We start from the raw sequence: 24,525 nt of genomic DNA, 5'->3' as shown, positions 1-24,525 counted from the left end.
GGAGGCTATCAACTGACTACGTCACGCTACTTCCGGTAGGGGCAAGGCTTTTTTTAATCAGATACCAAAAGTTGCGATCTTTATCGTCGTTGTTCTATACTGAATCCTTTCAGCAAAAATATGGCAATATCGCGAAATGATCAAGTATGACACATAGAATGGATCTGCTATCCCCGTTTAAATAAAAAAAAGTCATTTCAGTAGGCCTTTAAAGCGCATGTAACGGAGCCATGATAAACCTCACTCCCTGACGACCTCAAGAGCAGTGCCGGCTATCGGGCCCAGTGGCTCGGTAGGTGGCGCGCTTGCCTCTCATGCGGACGACCCAGGTTTGAGTCGGCAGGGACAGAACCCGACACACAAACGTAAATTGACATTTTTGATCTCGCTCCGCCCACTCCTTACTGACCACGCCCCTCTGCGCCCCCGCAGTACATCCGCGTGTCGTACGACTCCAAGGCGGACTCCTTGCTGCACCTGATGGTGAAGGACTGGCAGCTGGAGCTTCCCACGCTGCTCATCTCGGTCCACGGCGGCCTCCAGAACTTTGAGCTGCCCCCCAAGCTGCGTCAGGTGTTTGGGCGGGGCCTCATTAAAGCCGCCGTCACCACGGGGGCGTGGATCTTCACCGGCGGCGTCAGTACCGGTACTGGACCCTCAGGGCGGACGTAGAAGTCCACATCGGTCGGCTCCGTCTAAGTGTTCTGACCGCTTCTTTTGCTGCGTTTTCAGGCGTGATCCGCCACGTCGGCGACGCTTTGAAAGACCACTCGTCCAAGTCCCGGGGCAAGGTGTGCGCCATCGGCATCGCCCCGTGGGGCATCATCGAGAACAAGGAGGACCTCATCGGGAGAGACGTAAGGCGGGACAGAAAACCTGGGTTCATCCTCACAGGTGACTTTATTTGCTCCGCCCACTTCAGGTGTCCCGGCCCTATCAGACCATGGCCAACCCCCTCAGCAAGCTGTCGGTTGTGAACAGTAGCCACTCCCACTTCATCCTGGCCGACAACGGCACCAGCGGAAAGTACGGCGCCGAGGTCCGACTGCGCCGCCAGCTGGAGAAACACATCGCCCTGCAGAAGATCAACACGCGTGAGTCATGTGACCGGCAGTCCGTGTCAGGGAACATGTGACCGCCGGGCTTCCTTTTGTCATCCTACGCCTTGAAGTCGGGTAGGAATGGGTACTGTTCACATATGAACCGATATGGCACCAATTCCGGAATTGATACCGGTACTTCACCTCTAAAGGCTTAGTGGCCACATGCGTGGACAGCACCTTTTAGCTCTTATTTCCAAAATTGGGTACACTACTGAATTGAGGTCTTATGCCCACATATGGACACTTATACTGCCATCTGGTGGTGTCAAAAGAGTATAACATACAATGGAATTTGGAAAAAAAAAAGGGTAAAAATAAAAATGTGCATGTCACTACACATGAAGTACACGTTTGTGCACTTATGGACTAAGTACATCATATTAAATGATGATTTTTAGTTGTTATTAGGGTTCAATAAGCCCAAATAGCAAAGAAAAATAAAATAAAAACATGTAAACAAACAGCTTGGGCCTTAAGGGGTTAACGGTACTAATTGTTGGTAGTTTTGAGTGTGTTAATAAATATTATTGTTATTGATAATAACATCTCCTTTTTTATTGCAACATTTAAAAATGAGCTGTTGTCCAGTTTTTACACAGTCGTGGTCAGAAGTTTACATACACTTGTAAAGAACATAATGTCATGGCTGTCTTGAGTTTCCAATAAGTTCTACAACTCTTATTTTTTTTGTGATAGAGTGATTGGAGCACATACTTGTTGCTCACAAAAAACATTCATGAAGTTGGGTTCTTTTATGAATTTATTATGTGTCTACTGAAAATATCCTATCCATATCCTACCCCCCTCCACACCCCTGATTGTAAATAATGTAAATAATTCAATGTGATTATCTTGTGTCATGACTGTATTATGATGATAGTATATATCTGATAGTATATATCTGTATCATGAATCAATTTAAGTGGACCCCGACTTAAACAAGTTGAAAAACTTATTCGGGTGTTACCATTTAGTGGTCAATTGTACGGAATATGTACTTCACTGTGCAACCTACTAATAAAAGTCTCAATCAATCAATCAATCAAAAAATGTGAGCAAATGTTCTGGGTCAAAAGTATACATACAGCAATGTTAATATTTGGTTACATGTCCCTTGGCAAGTTTCACTGCAATAAGGCGCTTTTGGTAGCCATCCACAAGCTTCTGGTTGAATTGTTGACCACTCCTCTTGACAAAATTGGTGCAGTTCAGCTAAATTTGTTGGTTTTCTGACGTGGACTTGTTTCTTCAGCGTTGTCTACACGTTTAAGTCAGGACTTTGGGAAGGCCATTCTAAAACCTTAATTCTAGCCTGATTTAGCCATTCCTTTACCACTTTTGACGTATTTGGGGTCATCGTCCTGTTGGAACACCCAACTCCGCCCAAGACCCAACCTCCGGGCTGATGATTTTAGGTTGTCCTGAAGAATTTGGAGGTAATCCTCATTTTTCATTGCCCCATTTACTCTCTGTAAAGCACCAGTTCCATTGGCAGCAAAACAGGCCCAGAGAACAATACTACCACCACCATGTTTGACGGTAGGAATGGTGTTCCTGGGATTAAAGGCCTCACCTTTTCTCCTCCAAACATATTGTTGGGTATTGTGGCCAAACAGCTCAATTTTTGTTCCATCAGACCACAGAACTTTCCTCCAGAAGGTCTTATCTTTGTCCATGTGATGTCAGATACCATGTGATACCATGTGATACCATGGTATTGTTGGATTTTACGTGAATCGGTGCCTGATAGGACCATCGAGATTCTGTCGGTGCCAAAAAAAGTACTGGATTTGGTACCCATTCCTACTCAGCCATCACACACACCTCAGAGGAAGAAACTTGGCTTGGTGCGTTTGACCCATGTGGGCTTAATGTGCCGCAGGTCTGGGTCAGGGCGTGCCGGTGGTGTGTCTGATCCTGGAGGGCGGTCCCAACGTGATCTCCATCGTGTTAGAGAGCCTGAAGGAGGAGCCCCCCGTCCCCGTGGTGGTGTGCGACGGCAGCGGCCGGGCCTCCGACATAATTTCCTTCGCCCACAGATACTGCGAAGAGGACGGGTAAGTGGTGGGGGGCCGCTCCTGAGGGTCTTCTGACGGCGTGATTGACGTGACGTGACCCGCAGCATGGTGAGCGAGGGCGTGAAGGAGCAGCTGCTGGTGACCATCCAGAAGACCTTCAACTACGGCCGCAGTCAGGCGCAGCAGATCTTCCTCATGGTGATGGAGTGCATGAAGAAGAAAGCTCTGGTAGGACGTCATATGACGCTCAGCAATAAATCCCAGCCCATCTGTGTCCCTTGAACGCATCATCACTCCCCCATAGGCAGATAATACATGCAGCACGTGACATACGACCTGCTCCTAATGGACTCTTGTGTAACCTTTATCTCACAATGAGGAAATGAGGTCAGGAGACTGCACGTTATGACTGATTTGTTTACGTTTTTTTACTTATTTTCACCGTCCTCCTTTTAACTTAATGCAGATTTTGCTTCTGAGTGCCTTGAATTGTCCCCCGCTTACTTAAGTCACTTGCTTTCTTGGCGTTTTCAGGTGACCATTTATGTAGACATGTTTTTGCATTTCAGCCGGCTTCTGCTTCAGCAGCGCCATTTTGTGTTTCAGAAATGGCATTTATGGCTCTTTGATGGGAGCCGGATCCTGAAAAGCTGTTCTTTTCAAAGAGCCGTTCAAAAGACTGGCTCGTTTTTAAAGTTTAAACTGTTTTTTGTTTTGTTTGTTTTTTACAAGGAAACAATCTCTGCTCGAAGTTATGGATCAGATAATTTATTTTATTTTATATTATTAGTATAAAAATATATATTATATTATTTTTTTACAGAAAAATTGCACAAATATTACTCTATTGGTGGGATTAATTTTGAAATATTGGCTATAATAACATTTTTGTTGGTGGTGTATTATTTAGAATTTTCTCTCACCGAAAAAAAACTTTCTAGTGTAGTGGAATTTCTGACCTTTAAACCATATTTCGTGTCTGTCAAGAATGTCTGCTCGTTTCATTCTTTTCTATTCTAAACCATTGAAGGACCAGATGTAGGTAAAAGTTGATTATGGAGTCAGTCTGACCATTCTACAAAATGTTTTGATTGTCTATTATGACTAAGGGATTCAAGGATGTTGCAGACAGAACAAACAGGTCAAAAACAACAGGACCTTGACGCATGAAGGAAACAGATAAAATGGCTAAGTGACAAGGGCTATGTGTGATTGCTTGATTCTTGAGTCCTCCGGAGGACGTTTGTCTGTCTGCATGGGAAACTCAATCCAACTTTGTACTTTTTGATTATGGGTAAATAAACCTTTTTGTACTAAACTCACTTTTGTTGCTGTTTAAGCTTCGGACAATCCACTACACTAGCACAAGACTTTTCAATTTACGGCCTATTAGTTCAAGCCAAATGTGCCTCGCTGAAGGAGATTTTTACAACAAAGTTCTAAAGGTTAGAGATATACAGGTATCAAATGTATCAGAATGTAGGTGGTTTTTTTTTTACCCTCTGCATTTATATTTTGCTGTGTTTGTTGCATTTTTGTTGCGTTTCGCTTGATTGTAAAATATGTCGATCGAGTTCATATGTTGTCAATATTCAGTCTTTTATCGTTCATAGTTAATGTTGTAAATCCCACATTCTTTATTTTCATGTACATTCTGGGCGTCTCATTCAGTAAAAAAAATTTAAATTCCATTCCGCTTTTTAAGGCGGTCTGCCATAACGTTTTTAGCATTCAATCAGACATTATTGTGAGGTTTTGTATTAGGACCTGAGCACACATACTGTACAGCAGATTTTCACAGCTTGCATATATATATATATATATATATATATATATATATATATATATATATATATATATATATATATATATATATATATATATATACATATATATATATATATATACATATATATATATATATATACATATATACATATATATATACATATATACATATATATATATATATATATATATATATATATATATATATATATATATATATATATATATATACACTACCGTTCAAAAGTTTGGGGTCACATTGAAATGTCCTTATTTTTGAAGGAAAAGCACTGTAAATTTCAATGAAGATAACTTTAAACTAGTCTTAACTTTAAAGAAATACACTCTATACATTGCTAATGTGGTAAATGACTATTCTAGCTGCAAATGTCTGGTTTTTGGTGCAATATCTACATAGGTGTATAGAGGCCCATTTCCAGCAACTATCACTCCAGTGTTCTAATGGTACAATGTGTTTGCTCATTGGCTCAGAAGGCTAATTGATGATTAGAAAACCCTTGTGCAATCATGTTCACACATCTGAAAACAGTTTAGCTCGTTACAGAAGCTACAAAACTGACCTTCCTTTGAGCAGATTGAGTTTCTGGAGCATCACATTTGTGGGGTCAATTAAACGCTCAAAATGGCCAGAAAAAGAGAACTTTCATCTGAAACTCGACAGTCTATTCTTGTTCTTAGAAATGAAGGCTATTTCACACAATTGTTTGGGTGACCCCAAACTTTTGAACGGTAGTGTATATATATATATATATATATATATATATATATATATATATATATATATATATATATATATATATATATATGTATACACACACACATGCGAGTCAAAATAGTTGCCTAGGCCTGGCCTAGAAGAAGAAACTACCTGTCTTTCAGTGGCGTCTCTCCCAAGAGCCTCTCCTCTGTCTTCTCTCGTCAGCTGTTCATTCGCTGATGAACAATGTAAAGTGGATTTTACTTTTTAAAATGTTTATTATTGTAGAACAATGATTGTTAAAGTTAAGGATTTTTGTGATTTCTGATCGTTTGTGAGGGCACCAAATGGACTTCTGTGTGTGCAGGACAGTTCAGCTTGTCACAGTTGTTGTTTTGGTTTGTTATTAAATAGAAGGTTGATCCATCACATCCTTGTTATGTTTGTTTCATATGCAGTAGTGTATAGCACGTTATATTGTGTTCAAAGTCTACAAACCTTCACTAAAATATGGACTTTTGTCAAGGCTGGAACCCATTATTCATATTTACATTGTTTCTTATGGAGAAATTTGCTTCGCTTTACAAACTTTTTCGATTTATGATCCTGTTCAAGAACCAATGATGTTCTCAACTCGAGGCTCCACAGCTAAATTGAAACAGAAAAATTAGCTTAGCATTCGCTAACAGCGTCGAATCATTGCCACAATTCTGCTGCTGTCATGTTGCAGATCACGGTGTTCCGGATGGGTTCTGAAGGCCAGCAGGACATTGAGATGTCCATCCTAACGGCGCTGCTCAAAGGTGAAAATAAAAAAATGCTCATGTGGCGTCCTCGTTAGCGCCCTACCGCCACACACAATAACATGTGATCGCAGGCACCAACGCGTCGGCGTGCGACCAGCTGAGTTTGGCGCTGGCGTGGAATCGAGTGGACATCGCTCGCAATCAGATCTTTGTGTACGGACATCACTGGCCGGTGAGTACGTGGCACCAGGTGATTTTCGACCGATGGCAGACGACGACCTATAGTTGAATAAAACATCTTAGCTTTGTGTTATAAGAGACAAAATCCTATTAAATTGTATTAATAAATATGTTTTACTATATACAGCTAATAAAAAATGAGCTGTTAGAAGAAAATGGCCCCAGGACCTTGTTTGGATTATAAAGTGGTTTTCCAATAGGCAGGCATTATTATTATCATGATGTCATTGTTGTATCATTATATAATTATTATTAGCCTATTACCATTCATCATCATTATTGTATTTAATGTTGTACATATCAGCTTTATTATTCCAATCATCATTACTATTGAATTACATTATTATTATTATCTCTCAATATTTTTTCACTATTATCAATATCATCTCCAGCACCATCAACAATATCATTACACTGATCATTATGTCCTTATGCCATTACGTAATTTGTCATTCATCAAAGTATCTTTATTTCACTTATCAATGTATTTTACATTTATATATATTATTACCATTATTGTTACCACATCATTACCATTTAATTACTATTACATCATTATCATTACCATATCATTATCATTACTATAATTATTATTACCATATCATTATCATTACTATCACAATATCATTATCATTGCCATATTTCTATGACCATTATCATAACTATCATCATCTCCATCATCACCATTACCATCATCATCACATTAGTAATATCATCCTTATTATCATTATCATTATATATATATAATAATATATTTTTACAATTATCAATACCATCTCCATTACCAATACCAGCATTACTATTAACCTTATGTCATTATGTCATTTATCATGAGCCTTACAATTACTATTACCATTATCATTGATATCATCATAATCATTAGCATTACAATTATCTTTACCGTTATCGTTACCATACGATTCCAAACACATCATTGTAATTATCATTACCATATTATTGTCATTATCATAACTATTACGCCATTATCATTACTATTATCATTATCATTACTATCGTCATTTACATTAATTACATCAGCGTCACCATCATCATGATCATCTTCATTACATCATCACCATCTTCATCATTTCTCCATCCCCATCATCATCATCTTCATTACCATCATCTCCATTACATCACCATCACATCACCATCTCAAATTACATCATTATCACCATTACCATCCCCATCTCAATCACAATCAGCATCACCATTACCACGACCACCATCTCAATTACATCACCATTACATCACTATCACGATCAGCATCACCATGACCTTCACCATTACCCTCACTTCTCCATTACATCACTCTCACCATACCATCACCATCACAATTTCAATCACTATCAGCATCACAATTACCATTACCATTAAATCGCCATCATCATCACCATCACCTTCACCACCATTTCCGTCACATCACAATCACCATTACCATCACCATCTCAATTACCATCATCATCACCATCCCAGCTACCATCACACGATCACCATCACCATTACTATCACCATCACATTAACATCACCACCACTATCTTTATCACCATCTCAATTACATCATCATCACCATCACAATAACAATCGCCATCCCAATCAGCATCACCATCACAATACCATTACATTATGTCACCATCAACATCTTTATCACTATCTACATCACTATCAGCATCACCATTATCTCCATTACATCACCATCACAATCACAATTATATTACCATCACCACCAACATCTTTATCACCGTCTCAATTACATCATCATCACCATCACAATCAGCATCACCATCACAATACCTTTACATTACGTCACCATCAACATTTTTTATCACTATCTCCATCACTATCACCATTACCACCATCTCCATTACATCACCATCACAATCACCATTATATTACCATCACGTTACCATCACCACCATCATCTTTATCACCATCTCAATTACATCATCGTCACCATCACGATCACCATCACTATCACAATCAGCATCACCATCACAATACCATTACATTACCATCAACATCTTTATCACCATCTCCATCACTATCAGCATCACCATTACCACCGTCTCCATTACATCACCATCACCATTACTGTTACCAGTGTTTCCCATAAACTGCCAAGATACCTGTGGCGGTGGGGGCTCGGTTATGGGCGTGGTCACCATGACATCATCGAGTAATTTGCATAATTTACTACAATGATATGATTTTCTCTAAAAAGGCTCAAAAAATGTATACTTACTAATTAATAATAACAGTTTTGTTTTAAACGTCCATCCATCCATCCATTTTACAATATAATTACAACACTTTATGTACATATTTATATACAGATTTGAACAATAAGTTATTCACTGAAATATATTTATTAATTGTGGTTCTTACAAAAAATATATCTTATAAAATATAAAAGCTAAAATGTCTCTTAAAGCTCTGCCCCTTTAATTAGTGCATACTAAATCATTTAACTTTAGCCTACTACTACAACCATATTATTTACCAGCAACATAAAGTGAAACAGAGGCAGAGGTGTCCTGCCACAGTCAGTAACAAATAAACAGAAAACAGTAGTGGTCAAATACAAATAAGGCAACAAGAGAAGTATCCTACCCTTCTCTTTTGTAAAGTAAATCTGAACAGCCTATATGGGCATCTACATCAACTATATGATTTGCCTGAGAAGCTGGACAGGACAAAAAAATTTAAAAAAATTAAAAAATAAATAATTTGTGGCGGACGTAATTCTTTCGTGGCGGGCCGCCACAAATAAATGAATGTGTGGGAAACACTGCTGTTACCATAATCTCCATTACATCACCATTACCATCTCCTCCAGCATCAGCATAACCAATACATCATCTCAATAACAAATTTACATTACCATCACCATTATCATTACAGTCATCATCTCCATGACATCACCATTACCAACATTGTCATCATCATCATCACAATTACCGTCATTATCATTATCAAAAGTGTGTGCTGTTTATGTTCAGCCAGTGAAGCTTAGTGAGCATCCAAAGAGTCCGGCGTCGGTGCAGCGGGCAGCGGCGGCGGCACCAGCAGCGGCCAAAGGAAAAGCCAGAGGAAAAAAAGGAAAAGCCGGTAAAAGCAAACCGGAGCCACCCGAGGAGACGGACCCCAGGAAGCTGGAGCTGCTTAGCTGGGTACTAAACTAACTTAACACCTCCTTTGACTAACCTTCAAATATTTCTCATTAGAAGCAAAGTGGAATTATTACACTTTGTGGGGGGGGGCGTGGCCTGCGGACCTGCAGCGAAGCGGGGTGTGCCAGGACCGGCTTCCCCACACACTTATTAATCATTCGTAATTCTGTGAATGTAGCTTTTAACCTGTTCAACTTGCTCATCCACACCGCAAACTGTCAACATGACCTGACTGGATGTTGTCGGCCATGTTGCCGCAGGTCAACTCGTTGGAGCAGGCCATGATGGACGCGCTCGTCCTGGACAGAGTGGACTTTGTGAAGCTTCTCATCGAGAATGGCGTCAACATCCATCACTTCCTCACCATCCCTCGTCTGGAGGAGCTCTACAACACGGTGAGACAGTCACATGATCCAGTGGTAGCGTATTTTCTCAATCGATAATTGCCAAGAACCAGAAGTATGTTAGCCTTGCTTAGCTTAGCTGCATATTGGCGTACATTTGCATATGATACACTGTATTGTCAAAAGTATTTGGCCACCCATCCATGGGTGGGAACAACAGCAACTCAGCCACCAAGTGGTAGGCCATGTAAACTGAGTCGCCGACTTTCTGAACAGTCAGTTGCTACAGAGCTCCAAACTTCATGTGACCTTCCAATCAGCCCACGTACAGTACGCAGAGAGCTTCATGGAATGGGTTTCCATGGCCGTGCAGCTGCATCTAAGCCATACATCACCAAATCCAATGCAAAGCGTGGGACGCAGTGCACTCTAGAGCAGTGGAGACTCGTTCTCCGGAGTGATGAATCACGCTTTTCCATCTGGCAATCTGATGGACGAGTCTGGGTTTGGAGGTTCCCAGGAGAACGCTACATTTCGGACTGCATTTGGTGGAAGAGGAATTATGGTGTGGAGTTGTTTTTCAGGAGTTAGGTTTGGCCCCTTAGTTCAAGTGAAAGGAACTTTGAATGCTCCAGGATACCAAAACATTTTGGACAATTCCATGCTCCCAACCTTGTGGGAACAGTTTGGAGCGGGCCCCTTCCTCTTCCAACATGACTGTGCACCAGTGCACAAAGCAAGGTCCACAAAGACATGGATGACAGAGTCTGGTGTGGATGAACTTGACTGGCCTGCACAGAGTCCTGACCGGAACACCTTTGGGATGAATTAGAACGGAGACTGAGAGCCAGGCCTTCTCGACCAACATCAGCGTGTGACCTCACCAATGTGCTTGTGGAAGAATGGTCGAAAATTCCTATAAACACACTCCGCAACCTTGTGGACAGCCTTCCCAGAAGAGTTGAAGCTGTAATAGCTGCAAAAGGTGGACCGACATCATATTGAACCCTATGGGTTAGGAATGGGATGGCACTTCAAGTTCATATGTGAGTCAAGGCAGGTGGCCAAATACTTTTGGCAATATAGTGTATATTCCATATATGGGGCCTGTAATAAATAGAAGGATTGCAGCGAGTACTCGTGACAGTTGTGTGCCGGATGTGAACTTCATTCAGATTACAGCATTAAAAGGTTAAATCCTTACAATGTATACTGTAACATTTCATATGTACATTTAAGATATAACCCGCTTTTTACTGCAACAACAAAAGCTTTTAGCTTTAACGTCCATTGTCTCATTCCGACAAGCAGCTTAACATCCATCATCTCGAAAAAGCTGTGACACGTGATTGACACACTCAACTTGCGCACTTCCGTACTTAGAACTTAGCATTTTGAGTAAATAAGTGCGTTCGTAGAATGGGAGAGAAGCAGAAGAATGGTGATTGCCGGGATCTGGATAACGACAATCATCCATTTGGGACGGTCAAAAGGTGCGCCCTCAGGAACCAAGTACCGTAACCAAGGCGCAATAAAGGGGTCATATTATGATTTTTTCCTAAATGTAAAACACTTCCTTGTGGTCTACATAACATGTAATGGTGGTTCCTTGGTCAAAATGTTGCATGGATTATGTTTTACAGATCATCTCAAAGTTGCTTTCTGGCAGTCGCTTCAGGATGCGCCGTTTTGTGGGCGGACTTATTTACGTGGCTCACCTTCGACAGCGTCTTCTTCCCGTCATCTTTGTTGTAGCGGTGTAGCGAATAAGTGTCAAAAGATGGAACTAACTTTTTTAATGACATTCAGACTTTACTTAAATCAATAACGGAGCAGCATCTCCTCATCCGTGGCTCACTAGTGCAACAACAACGCCGGAAATGTGTCCCGTGAAAAACCGTCCGACCAGAACTCTCTAATAACTAAACTCACTAGTCTTTAGCGCATCCATAGCGAGATATAAGTTTGAACTTTACGCTACTTTATATTAGAAATGGCAACAGCAGAGGATGAATGTCCCATAACAAGAATATAGAGAAAAAGAAGAAGCTTATCGACTACGGCATCGGCACGGACTACAGTGGCGGACGTGCGCAAATTTTCAGGACTTATGCAGATCTCAAATACACATCAGCAGGTACCAGAAGGTTAGAAAAGTTGGTTTTGCATAATATTATGAAACAAAACGCCAGATAATATGTCTGCTAATGGGTGCCATTTTGCGGTCCTTATATACACACCATAGTAATACTTGTATCTCTGACTACGGCATACTTGCCAACCTTGAGACCTCCGATATCAGGAGGTGGGGGTTGGGGGGTGGGGTCGGGGCGTGGTTGGGGGCGTGGTTAAGAGGGGAATATATTTAAGCTAGAATTCACCAACTCAAGTATTTCATATATATATATATATATATATATATATATATATATATATATATATATATATATATATATATATATATATATATATATATATATATACATATACATATATATATATATATATGTATATATATATGTATGAAATACTTGACTTTCAGTGAATTCTAGCTATATATATATATTTATTTTATTATACATATAAATAAAAGAAATACTTGAATTTCAGTGTTCTGGAGGCTATCCAGTAGATGGCAGTATTGTCCTGTTTAAGAGTGTCACAACATTGCTGTTTACGGCAGACGAACTGCTTTACGGTAGACTAAACGTGACTGTTGTTGTTGTGTGTTGTTACCGCGCTGGGAGGACGTTAATGAAACTGCCTAACAATAAACCCACATCAGAAACCAAGAACTCGCCCTCGATCATTCTACAGTTATGACGTCATTGGGCAGGCAAGCTGTTTATATTGTGGTAAAGCGGACGTGAGAACAGGCTGTCCCCACTCAGGTCCGCATTGAGCTGGAGGGGGCGTGGCCTCCAGCTACGGCTGAATACCGGGAGTTTGTCGGGGGAAAATTTCTGCCGGGAGGTTATCGGGAGAGGCGCTGAATACGGGAGTCTCCCGCTAAAAACGGGAGGGTTGGCAAGTATGGACTACGGTAGCCGTAATGGGCCGACAATCCATCAAGCGTTGCGGCTTCAAAGTCATACTAAAACATTTTGACAGATTTTTGAGTGCCATGTGTAATGTTCTTTATTTTCAATGGAACATTTAAAGTTTTGGTGTTGTTTACTGGCGTCATATTGCAGTCTACACGTATCTCTTATCTGTGACTACCATCTACTGGTCACACTTATTGCACCATGTACCAAATAAAATTGCTTCGAGGTCGGTAAGCACAACCAGAATTATTCCGTACATTAGGCGCACCGGGTTATAAGGCACACTGTCGATTTTTGAGGAAATGAAAGGATTTGAAGTGCGCCTTATAGTCCGAAAAATACGGTACACTGTGTACTTATTGAAGTGTGGGCTTTCGATTTGAGACACAGCCTGTATACCTAATGCCCTATTTCCTGTTTGTCTTTGCGACCTGCAGAAGCTCGGACCCCCCAACACGCTGCACTTTGTGGTGCGAGACGTAAAAAAGGTGAGTTGACAGGACTGGACCGGATTGACCGGCATTGGCGTGATTGACAGAATTCTGGATTGTCCTGAGATTCAACGCTTAAGGACCTTGGTTACGTGGCTTGTTCTACAGGGGAACCTGCCTCCGGACTACCAAATCACCTTGATCGACATCGGGCTGGTGCTGGAGTTCTTGATGGGCGGAGCTTATCGCTGCAATTACACCAGGAAGAGTTTCAGGACGCTGTACAACAACTTGTACGGCCTGAAGAGGGTGAGCAAGACTAAGCTTTCACTAACTTCTTCTCAACTCAGTCAAGTCCTGAAGGACGTTTGTCCTACAAGAGAAGAAACACGTCATTTTCAAGTGGCCCGTCACATAATTTTACGTGGTCGCCACGTCATTTTAGGAGGTCCGCCACATCAATTTATGTGCTCCGCCACATCAGTTTATCGTGGCCCACCACTTCATTTCATAGTGGCCCGTCTTATCATTTTAACAAGGCACGCCACATAATCTAAATGTGTCATATTATGTGGTCGCCACATCATTTAACATTGTCTGCCACATAATTTGAATGTGGCTCTTCACATTTGATTTGGTCGCCAAGTCATTTTAAGTGGCCCACCATGTCATTTTATTCGGCCTACCACGTCATTTAAGTGGCCCACATTGTCATTTTATGTGGCCTGCCATATCATTTTTTCTTGTCCTGGGCATGACGTTAAAGTGCATCCGGCAGTGGAGGCTCCTCTATGGGGTCTTGGGGCACTAGGAGGTTAACCCCTTTACTACTGTTACCCCAGGTGGCCCTTGGCAAAGGCCTAGTACCTGACTGCCCCCTAGCCAGGGATAAGGTGAAGACCTCAACGGCAGAGCAGGCGGAAGACGGTAGATTTAAGAACTACCACAACGGCTGCGATGGCGGAAAAAGGCTGCAGTAGAAAAGGGTCCCCAGTCGTCTTGGACTCCATGCCACTGGACCCTGACCCGATTCTGTTAAGGATCGTGTGGTGAATGTCTATGCACCAGTCTCTACACGTTAAACAAAGTCACGCACAGGCATCCTCCATAAAGGGATACACCCCTACCAGGAGGATCGTCATACTCGTTCGAGTGACTACCGATGATGATGATGACCATATCATTTATGTGGCCTACCATGTCATTAATGTGGCCCACCATATCATTTATGTGGCCCGCCATGTCATTCTATCAATCAATCAATCAAAGTTTACTTATGTAGCCCTTATTCACAAATGTCTCAAAGGGCTGCACAAACCACAATGATTTAATGTGGCCTGCAAAAGGCTGGAAATAAAAAGCACTTTCTGGATAAATGTATTTTTTTTCTTTCTATTTTGACAGAACGTTAATATTATCTAGTGTTCCTTGTTTGGTTATCTAAAACAAAGACTTAAATATCTGCTTGTCATCTTGACTTAAGAATTCAAAGAAAGTTATCCATCAATCTGTGATAAATATTATAATCAAAAACAGTGGCCGTTGCAAATTGTGTAACAAGGCTATTATACGTTTATATTCATATATATTCACTGTTACATGTGGCCCTCTAATGGCAGCCATAATTGCGATGTGGCCCTCGATAAAAATTAGTTTGAAACCCCTGACCTAGATGAATGACCCTTTTCAACTCAACTGAGATGTTTTTTTCTTTCAGCCAAAAGCGTTGAAACTGTTGGGGATGGAGGTAAGTGTTGTTATTCCAAGGACTGTCTATAGAATCAAGTGGAAAAGGAAGGGAATAACATCCTGGTTGGTGGACTTCAGGATGACGAGCCCCGTCCCAAAGGTAAAGGCAAGAAGAACAAGAAGAAAGAGGAAGAGGTAGACATCGATGTGGACGACCCCGAGGTCAGTCGCTTCCAGTACCCGTTCCACGAGCTAATGGTGTGGGCCGTGCTTATGAAGCGCCAGAAGATGGCGCTGTTCCTGTGGCAGCGGGGGGAGGAGGCCATGGCCAAAGCTCTAGTGGCCTGCAAGCTCTACAAGGCCATGGCCCACGAGTCTTCCCAAAGCGAGCTGGTGGATGACATCTACCAGGATCTGGAGAACAACTCCAGGTGAGACCACTCTTTTTGGATGAGGAATGGCAGAAGTGATAACAAGTCCTCGTGTGTTCTTGTATTGTGTCCGCAGAGAGTTCGGGCAGCTGGCTTACGAGCTGCTCGACCAGTCGTACAAACGCGACGAGCAGGTGGCCATGAAGCTGCTGACCTACGAGCTGAAGAACTGGAGCAACTCCACCTGTCTGAAGCTGGCAGTGGCCGCCAAACATCGAGATTTCATCGCCCACACGTGCAGCCAAATGTTGCTTACTGACATGTGGATGGGATGTCTGAGGATGGGCAAGAGTAACAGCCTCAAGGTAACACTCACATGGTCAAAACAGTTCTCAGAAAGTTCTAACCACAAGGTCTATAGATGTTCGAATTCATCCAGGTCATTGTATACTCAGGGCATTCAATGGATCGCAACTATACTGTTTGCTTTGTCTTAGAAGACGTTTTGCCTCTCATCCAAGTAGGCGTTACCAGTTCATGCTCCTAGACTTAGATCGGTCAAATCTAGTCTGACCGATCTAAGTCTAAGACTAGATCAGATCTGGTCAGATTGGTCAGATCTATTCTGACCAATCTAAGTCTAAGACTAGATCAGATCTGGTAAGATTGGTCAGATGTAGTCTGACCGATCTAAGTCTAAGACTAAATCAGATCTGGTCAGATCGATCAGCTCTTGTCTGACCGATCCAAGTCTAAGACAAATCTACAAAAGTTTGTAAGTTAATGAGCATTAACTAATGAAGGCTACTTGAAGTAGAAGGGGAAATGTCTTCTAAGACAAACCAAACAGTTCAGTTGCGATCGATTGAATGTCCTGAGAATTCTAACCGCAATGTTAGCTGCTGTACAATACCCATCCTCGTCACAAGGTTCAACAGGTTCTTCCCCTTTTTTCCACATTTTCCTTTGACCTTTCTGTCTTTTTGCAGGTGATTTTAGGAATCGTTTTCCCCCCTGCCATCCTCCTCCTAGAGTTCCGTATCGGAGACGAAGCTTCGTATCACTCCTCTAAAGAGAATGAGGGCAGCAAAAGCAAAGAAGAAGACAACAAGTCCTGCAAAGTAGGATGAAAAGAAGGCTGACTGTTTCCTTCCAACTCCCTCCCCCCTACTTCGAGTGACGTTGACTTTGTTCCAGGATGCCATCTCCAACATGGACACCACATCCAAGAAAGGAGATGAGGAAGAAAACCTGAAGAAAGGCAGGAAGAGGGTTCCCATTGGGAGTCAGATCTATGAGTTCTACAACGCCCCCTTCACCAAGTTCTGGTTTAACACTGTAAGTCCACTTCATATCGCTCAGCAGTCACATCAGCATTTACTTGTGATGCCTCAGTGACATGTCCTCATGTGACCCTCAGATTTGCTACCTGGCCTACCTCTCGTTGTACAACTACATCATCCTAGTCAAGATGGAGCGATGGCCATCCCTTCAGGAGTGGATCGTCATCTCGTATATCATAACACTGGGCCTGGAAAAAGTCCGACAGGTATGCACTGAGCAAGACCCGTTCTTGTTCTAAAAGAGCCCAGATTCATAACCAGACGGAAAGTCCAACAATGGAATAGAAAATAAGTTGTTAGAGTTATCCGTGCCCTCAGATCCTGATGTCGGAGCCGGGCAAATTGAAGCAGAAGATTAACGTGTGGCTGGAGGACTACTGGAACATCACAGACCTGGTGGCCATCTGTGTCTTCCTGCTCGGGCTGCTGTTGAGGCTGCAGAATGAGCCCTACATGGGCTATGGCCGCGTTATCTACTGCGTGGACATCATCTTCTGGTACATCCGCGTCCTCGACATCTTCGGGGTCAACAAGTACCTGGGGCCATACGTGATGATGATTGGGAAGATGGTAGGCCCATGCACCTTACCTTTGACATTCTAAGAAAAGGGAAAGTGTAATTATGCCAAAAGAAGGAAGCTGGTATTGGCATAAAATTCAAGAGTTCAGTCGTTGACGATCGTCTTCTACGGTCCGCAGATGATCGACATGCTGTACTTCGTAGTCATCATGCTGGTGGTCCTGATGAGCTTCGGCGTGGCCCGGCAGGCCATCCTGCATCCGGACGAGGAACCCACATGGCGCCTGGCTCGCAACATCTTCTACATGCCGTACTGGATGATCTACGGCGAGGTGTTTGCAGACTCCATAGACCGTAAGACTAGAATTCATAGTAAGACTTCCGGTCAGTTCAACAGTGTTCTGGATTGTGTGCACTTTTGTTTTCAAAGACATATGGAGCAGATTGTTGGAAATGGAAGGCATTGAGAAAGCAAAGTGACATCTGATGACTCAATACACACACAGACACAAACACACACAAGCTGTGACTGTAAACGTGCACTTGCGTACTTAGATTTAGTTTTTTAAAGAGCGGTGACACTAAAAAGTGTTGGTGCTTGGATGTTGCCCTCAAAATGGCCAAAATAGTCTGTACACAATTAACTCATGTGCTCGCAATTCAGCATTTAAAAGGAATGAAGAAAAAGAAGCGGGTAAATTTTGTATTATGCAACGAGTAATGAAACGCTGTCCAAATATGTGCACTGAGTACACTTATTGAAGTGTACTGATAGAAGTGTTCGATTAGAGACACAGCAAAAATGTGTTATTGTCTATATCACACTCCAAGGCAGCAGGGGGCAGCATATGTTAACTTCCCGACAAGTCACAACACTTACAGCCAATAAGAATCACACTTTGTTGTGTCGTGTCGCTTTTGTGTGTCTTCTTCTTCATCTCTGTCTGACTGCTCATGTTCTACTTCCTCTTGACACTCAGTTTACGCCATGGAGATCAACCGTAAGCATCACTTTAGTAACGAAACAGCACACAATAACTGCTTAGCAGCAGCCTAACAGGATGTGTGTGCGTTCGTGTTGTCAGCTCCATGTGGAGACAACTTATACGATGAAGACGGGAAGAAGCTTCCTCCCTGCATCCCTGGAGCCTGGCTGACTCCCGCCATCATGGCCTGCTACCTCCTGGTGGCCAACATCCTGCTGGTCAACTTACTCATCGCCGTCTTCAAGTAGGTCACCTATCAAAATTGTCCAAAAGTCCCAATTGCTTGTCTGAATGTCCTCGGTATGTCCTGGTGTCCTTAGTTTGTCCAAGTGTTGTGAGTTTGTCCAAGTGTCCTCGGTATGTCCTAGTGTGTCCAAATGTCCTCAGTTTGTTTATATGTCCACAGTTTGTTCAAATGTTCTCAGTTTGTTTATATGTTCTCAGTTCTTTGAAATGTTCTCAGTTTGTTCAAGTGTCCTTAGTTTGTCCAAGTGTTCTCAGTTTGTTTATATGTTCTCAGTTCTTTGAAATGTTCTCAGTTTGTTCAAGTGTCCTTAGTTTGTCCAAGTGTTCTCAGTTTGTTTATATGTTCTCAGTTCTTTGAAATGTTCTCAGTTTGTTCAAGTGTCCTTAGTTTGTCCAAGTGTTCTCAGTTTGTTTATATGTTCTCAGTTCGTTGAAATGTTCTCAGTTTGTTCAAGTGTCCTTAGTTTGTCCAAGTGTTCTCAGTTTGTTTATATGTTCTCAGTTCGTTCAAATGTTCTCAGTTTGTTCAAGTGTCCTTAGCTTGTCCAAGTGTTCTCAGTTTGTCCAAGTGTCCTAAGTGTGTCCAAATGTCCTCAGTTTGTTTATATGTCAACAGTTTGTTCAAATGTTCTCAGTTTGTCCAAGTGTTCTGTTTGTTTATATGTTCTCAGTTTGTTTATATGTTCTCAGTTCTTTGAAATGTTCTCAGTTTGTTTATATGTTCTCAGTTCTTTGAAATGTTCTCAGTTTGTTCAAGTGTCCTTAGTTTGTCCAAGTGTTCTCAGTTTGTTTATATGTTCTCAGTTTGTTTATATGTTCTCAGTTCTTTGAAATGTTCTCAGTTTGTTTATATGTTCTCAGTTCTTTGAAATGTTCTCAGTTTGTTCAAGTGTCCTTAGTTTGTCCAAGTGTTCTCAGTTTGTTTATATGTTCTCAGTTTGTTTATATGTTCTCAGTTCTTTGAAATGTTCTCAGTTTGTTCAAGTGTCCTTAGTTTGTCCAAGTGTTCTCAGTTTGTTTATATGTTCTCAGTTCGTTCAAGTGTCCTAAGTGTGTCCAAATGTTCTCAGTTCGTTGAAATGTTCTCAGTTTGTTTATATGTTCTCAGTTCGTTGAAATGTTCTCAGTTTGTTCAAGTGTCCTTAGTTTGTCCAAGTGTTCTCAGTTTGTTTATATGTTCTCAGTTTGTTTATATGTTCTCAGTTTGTTCAAGTGTCCTTAGTTTGTCCAAGTGTTCTCAGTTTGTTCAAGTGTTCTCAGTTTGTCCAAGTGTCCTCAGTTTGTTCAAGTGTCCTAAGTGTGTCCAAGTGTTCTCAGTTTGTTCAAGTGTTCTCAGTTTGTCCAAGTGTCCTCAGTTTGTTCAAGTGTCCTAAGTGTGTCCAAATGTTCTCAGTTTGTTTATATGTTCTCAGTTCGTTGAAATGTTCTCAGTTTGTTCAAGTGTCCTTAGTTTGTCCAAGTGTTCTCAGTTTGTCCAAGTGTCCTCAGTTTGTTCAAGTGTCCTAAGTGTGTCCAAATGTTCTCAGTTCGTTGAAATGTTCTCAGTTTGTTTATATGTTCTCAGTTCGTTGAAATGTTCTCAGTTTGTTTATATGTTCTCAGTTCGTTGAAATGTTCTCAGTTTGTTCAAGTGTCCTTAGTTTGTCCAAGTGTTCTCAGTTTGTTCAAGTGTTCTCAGTTTGTCCAAGTGTCCTCAGTTTGTTCAAGTGTCCTAAGTGTGTCCAAATGTTCTCAGTTTGTTTATATGTTCTCAGTTCGTTGAAATGTTCTCAGTTTGTTCAAGTGTCCTTAGTTTGTCCAAGTGTTCTCAGTTTGTTTATATGTTCTCAGTTTGTTCAAGTGTCCTTAGTTAGTCCAAGTGTCCTCAGTTTGTTCAAGTGTCCTAAGTGTGTCCAAATGTCCTCAGTTTTATATGTTCTCAGTTCGTTCAAATGTTGTCAGTTTGTTCAAGTGTCCTTATTTTGTCCAAGTGTTCTCAGTTTGTTTATATGTTCTCAAATGTTCGTGTCCTCAGTTTGTTTATATGTTCTCAGTGTCAAAAGTGTTTTAATGACATTCAGACTTTACTTAAATCAATAAAGGAGCAGCATCTCCTCATCCGGAAACAACAACGGAAATGTGTCCCATGAAAAAACGTCCGACCGGAACTCTAATAACTAAAGTTCCTTGGGTGAATAATGTTCACTCACTATACCAGTATGTTTTAGCGCTTTCATGGCGAGTTTACTGACAGATATAAGTAAGAACTTTACACTACTTTATAACAAAAATGGCAACAGCGGAGGATGAATGTCCCATAACAAGAAGATAGAGAAAAAGAAGAAGCTTATCGACTACAGCGTCGGTGCAGACTACAAAGGCGGACGCGTGCAATTTTTCAGGATTTATGCAGATCCCAAATACAGATCAGCAGGTACCAGAAGGTAAGAAAAGTGGCTTTTTCATAATATTGCGAAACAAAACACCAAATAATGTCTTACCTTATACACACAGCATAATAACACTGCTATGTTGAAGCACAGTACAATCCATCAAGCGGTGCGGCTTCATAGCTTACCAAAGTCGTACTAAAACATTTTGATGGATTTTTGAGCGCCGTGTGTAATGTTCTATATTTTCAATGGAACATATAAAATGTTGGTGTTGTTTACTTGAGTCATACTGGCATCATAGTGCAGCCTACACGTATCTCTTATGTATGACTGCCATCTACTGGTCACACTTATCATTACACCATGTACCAAATAAAATACCTTCGAGGTGGGTAAGCTCAACCAAACGTATTCCTTACATTAGGCGCACCGGGTTATAAGGCGAACTGTCGAGTTTTGAGGGCGCCTTATAGTCCGGAAAATACGGTAAATGTCCTTAGTTTTTCCAAACATCATTAGTTTGTCCTAGTGTTCTCATAATTTGTCCAAATATTCTCAGCTCATTGAAAAAGTCCTCACAGTTTGTCTAACTCAGTGTTTTTCAACCTTTTTTGAGGCAAGGCACATTTGTTTCAACAAAAAATCCGGAGGCACACCATCAGCAGAAAACGTTAAAAAATGAAACTTCACCAGGTCGTCGTGACTTATTTTGAGTTTGTTGGTGTTTTCCTGTGTGTAGCGCTTTAGTTCTTGTCTTGCGCTGTTATTTAGGTGGCCCTTCCCGTTTTGTTGATGTTTTCCTGTAGCAGTTTCATGTCTTCCTTTGAGCGCTATTCCGCCCACCGGCTTTGTGTTAGCAAGCGAGGCTATTTACGTTGTTGCTCTCCTTCTTTGTGGGGACATTGTTGATTGGCATGTCATGTACGTGTGCACTTTGTGGACGCCGTAAGTTTTTGCTGTCGTCCAGCATTCTGTTTCTGTTTACTTTGTAGCCAGTTCAGTTTTACTTTCATCTTGAGTAGACATTGCCTTTTCCTTTCTCTTTTGTTCATTTTTGGTTTAAGCATACCATTTTCAATCAAAAGCAGATAAAAAAAACAAGTTAATTTACAGTAGTTTACATAATTTTTTTCTCCAAAATAAATACAATTATACAATTCCAGGTAAGTACATTTCGCTGGTAGTGTTCACAAATTTACCTGCACGCTGCCTACCGCTGTGGTCTGCATATTGTGATCACAAAGTTAAAGTACCAATGATTGTCACACACACACACACTAGGTGTGGCGAAATTATTCTCTGCATTTGACCCCCCACCCTTGATCACCCCCTGGGAGGTGAGGGGAGCAGTGAGCAGCGGCGGTTGCCACGCCCGGGAATAATTTTTTGGTGATTTAACCCCCAATTCCAACCCTTGATGCTGAGTGCCAAGCAGGGAGGAGGTAATGGGTCCCATTTTTATAGTCTTTGGTATGACTCGATAGTCTTTGGTATGCCTCGTCTCACCCGACACATTCCGACTTTTACAAAGCAATTAAAATGGGTTATGATAAATGGGTTATACTTTTCTACCTTCAAGGTACTCAAAGCGCTTTGACACTATTTCCGCATTCACACACACTTTTACACACTGATGGCGGGAGCTGCCATGCAAGGCCCTAACCACGACCCATCAGGAGCAAGGGTGAAGTGTCTTGCTCAAGGACACAACGGACGTGACGTAGTTGGTAGAAGGTGGGGATTGAACCAGGAACCCTCAGGTTGCTGGCACGGCCACTCTCCCAACCGTGCCACCTACTGACATGGAGTATTACGTGGTTATTCTGCCGAGTTCTACACAGCAACGGCACGTTATTTGCGGATTATAATTACTGGTTTGCAAAACAATATTTTTAACCCAAATAGGTGAAACTACATAATCTCCCACGGCACACCAGACTGTATCTCACGGCCGCGGCACAGTGGTTGAAAAACACTGGTCTAACTGTCCTCACAAATGTCCTGCGTGTGCGTCCACAGCAACACGTTCTTCGAGGTGAAGTCCATCTCAAACCAGGTGTGGAAGTTCCAGCGTTACCAGCTGATCATGACCTTCCACGATCGGCCCATTCTGCCGCCGCCGCTCATCGTCTTCCCGCACATCTTCATCGTCCTCAAGAGGCTGTGTTGCCGATGCCGTCGCCGGCAGGATGGCGACCGCGACGACCGCCAGAGACGCCTACGTAAGACTCGTCATCGCCGCGTACGCTCCACCGTGTGTAGGCGAGGGCGTGAAGACGAACGTGCGTGTTTGCAGAGCTGCTGCTGAGTGCGGACGAGCTGAAGAGTCTTCACGAGTTCGAGGAGCAGTGCGTGGACGAATACTTCCGCCAAAAAGACGACGAGAAGCAGTCGTCCAACAACGAGAGGATCAGAGTCACCTGCGAAAGGTGAGCCGTCCTCCGAGGTGAAACGCTTAAAATTGGCGCCCGTGTGTGCGTCGCCACAGGGTGGAGAACATGTTCATGCGTCTGGAGGAGGTCAACGAGCGGGAACATTCCATGAAGGCGTCGCTGCAGACGGTGGACCTGCGCCTGGCGCAGCTGGAGGAGTTCTCGGGCCGCATGATGAACGCCCTGGAAAAGCTGGCGGGCGTCGACCGGGCCGAGCTGGCCCGCACGCGCTCCAGAGGCTCGTCCATGTGCGACGGCGGCGCTCTGCTGCGACGCGGCAGCATCAACAGCGCCGACGGCTGCAGCCTGTACCGCTACCAGCTGGAGCCCGACCCGGACGGGACCTCCCTGGGCGGGAGTCCGGAGAGGCGAGGGGTGAACGTGGACCAGGGTAGGACATGTTGGTCACTCGGGGTGAACAAAAAAAGTCGATTCAAATACGAATTACGATTCTTATTCATCCCGATTATAAATCGATGGATAATTTTCAAATAATGATGAAAAATTTTTTTTAAACAATTATATATACTGTATATGTGTATATATATTAGGGCTGCAACAACTAATCGATTAAATCGATTAAAATTTATTATAAAAATAGTTGGCGATTAATTTAGTCATCGATTCGTTGGATCTACGCTATGCGCATGCGCGGAGGCAATTTATTTATTTATTTTATTTTTAAAATTTTTTTATAAACCTTTATTTATAAACTGCAACATGTACAAACAGCTGAGAAACAATCATCAAAATAAGTATGGTGCCAGTATGCTGTTTTTTTTCAATAAAACACTGGAAAGGATAGAAATGTAGTTTGTCTCTTTTATCGGATTATTAATCGAAGTAATAATCGACAGATTAATCGATTATCAAATTAATCGTTAGTTGCAGCCCTAAAATATATATATATTTTTTTATATACATATATCTATATATAATATGTATATGTGTATATATGTAT

General features: G+C 42.0%; 1 protein-coding gene across 3 annotated transcripts in view; it reads left to right on the top strand.

Annotated features, from left to right (window-relative positions):
- LOC133631012 (transient receptor potential cation channel subfamily M member 1-like) overlaps positions 1-24,525 on the top strand; it is a 39,406-nt gene that overhangs the window by 9,371 nt on the left and 5,510 nt on the right. The window contains exons 1-25 of one of the 3 annotated variants that reach the window (XM_062022953.1): positions 322-365; positions 433-646; positions 733-857; positions 923-1,094; positions 2,986-3,160; positions 3,226-3,349; positions 6,358-6,430; positions 6,505-6,605; positions 9,613-9,783; positions 10,044-10,178; positions 13,612-13,662; positions 13,774-13,914; positions 15,323-15,352; positions 15,433-15,725; positions 15,802-16,030; positions 16,655-16,786; positions 16,863-17,003; positions 17,086-17,214; positions 17,327-17,578; positions 17,708-17,882; positions 18,509-18,529; positions 18,614-18,758; positions 23,152-23,354; positions 23,429-23,561; positions 23,621-23,955. In XM_062022953.1, the coding sequence (XP_061878937.1) occupies positions 481-646; positions 733-857; positions 923-1,094; positions 2,986-3,160; positions 3,226-3,349; positions 6,358-6,430; positions 6,505-6,605; positions 9,613-9,783; positions 10,044-10,178; positions 13,612-13,662; positions 13,774-13,914; positions 15,323-15,352; positions 15,433-15,725; positions 15,802-16,030; positions 16,655-16,786; positions 16,863-17,003; positions 17,086-17,214; positions 17,327-17,578; positions 17,708-17,882; positions 18,509-18,529; positions 18,614-18,758; positions 23,152-23,354; positions 23,429-23,561; positions 23,621-23,955 (3,652 nt within the window). In that variant the 5' untranslated portion in view covers positions 322-365; positions 433-480. Of the gene's footprint in view, positions 1-321; positions 366-432; positions 647-732; positions 858-922; positions 1,095-2,985; positions 3,161-3,225; positions 3,350-6,357; positions 6,431-6,504; positions 6,606-9,612; positions 9,784-10,043; positions 10,179-13,611; positions 13,663-13,773; positions 13,915-15,322; positions 15,353-15,432; positions 15,726-15,801; positions 16,031-16,654; positions 16,787-16,862; positions 17,004-17,085; positions 17,215-17,326; positions 17,579-17,707; positions 17,883-18,508; positions 18,530-18,613; positions 18,759-23,151; positions 23,355-23,428; positions 23,562-23,620; positions 23,956-24,525 lie in introns of those variants that run through there. The other 2 variants (XM_062022944.1, XM_062022964.1) reach the window with 2 other exon arrangements.

The sequence above is a fragment of the Entelurus aequoreus genome, linkage group LG02 (assembly GCF_033978785.1).
Source record: "Entelurus aequoreus isolate RoL-2023_Sb linkage group LG02, RoL_Eaeq_v1.1, whole genome shotgun sequence".
NCBI classification, from domain to species: domain Eukaryota; kingdom Metazoa; phylum Chordata; class Actinopteri; order Syngnathiformes; family Syngnathidae; genus Entelurus; species Entelurus aequoreus.
Note: the sequence above shows the minus strand (reverse complement) of the source record. Positions and strands in the feature narration are given on the sequence as shown.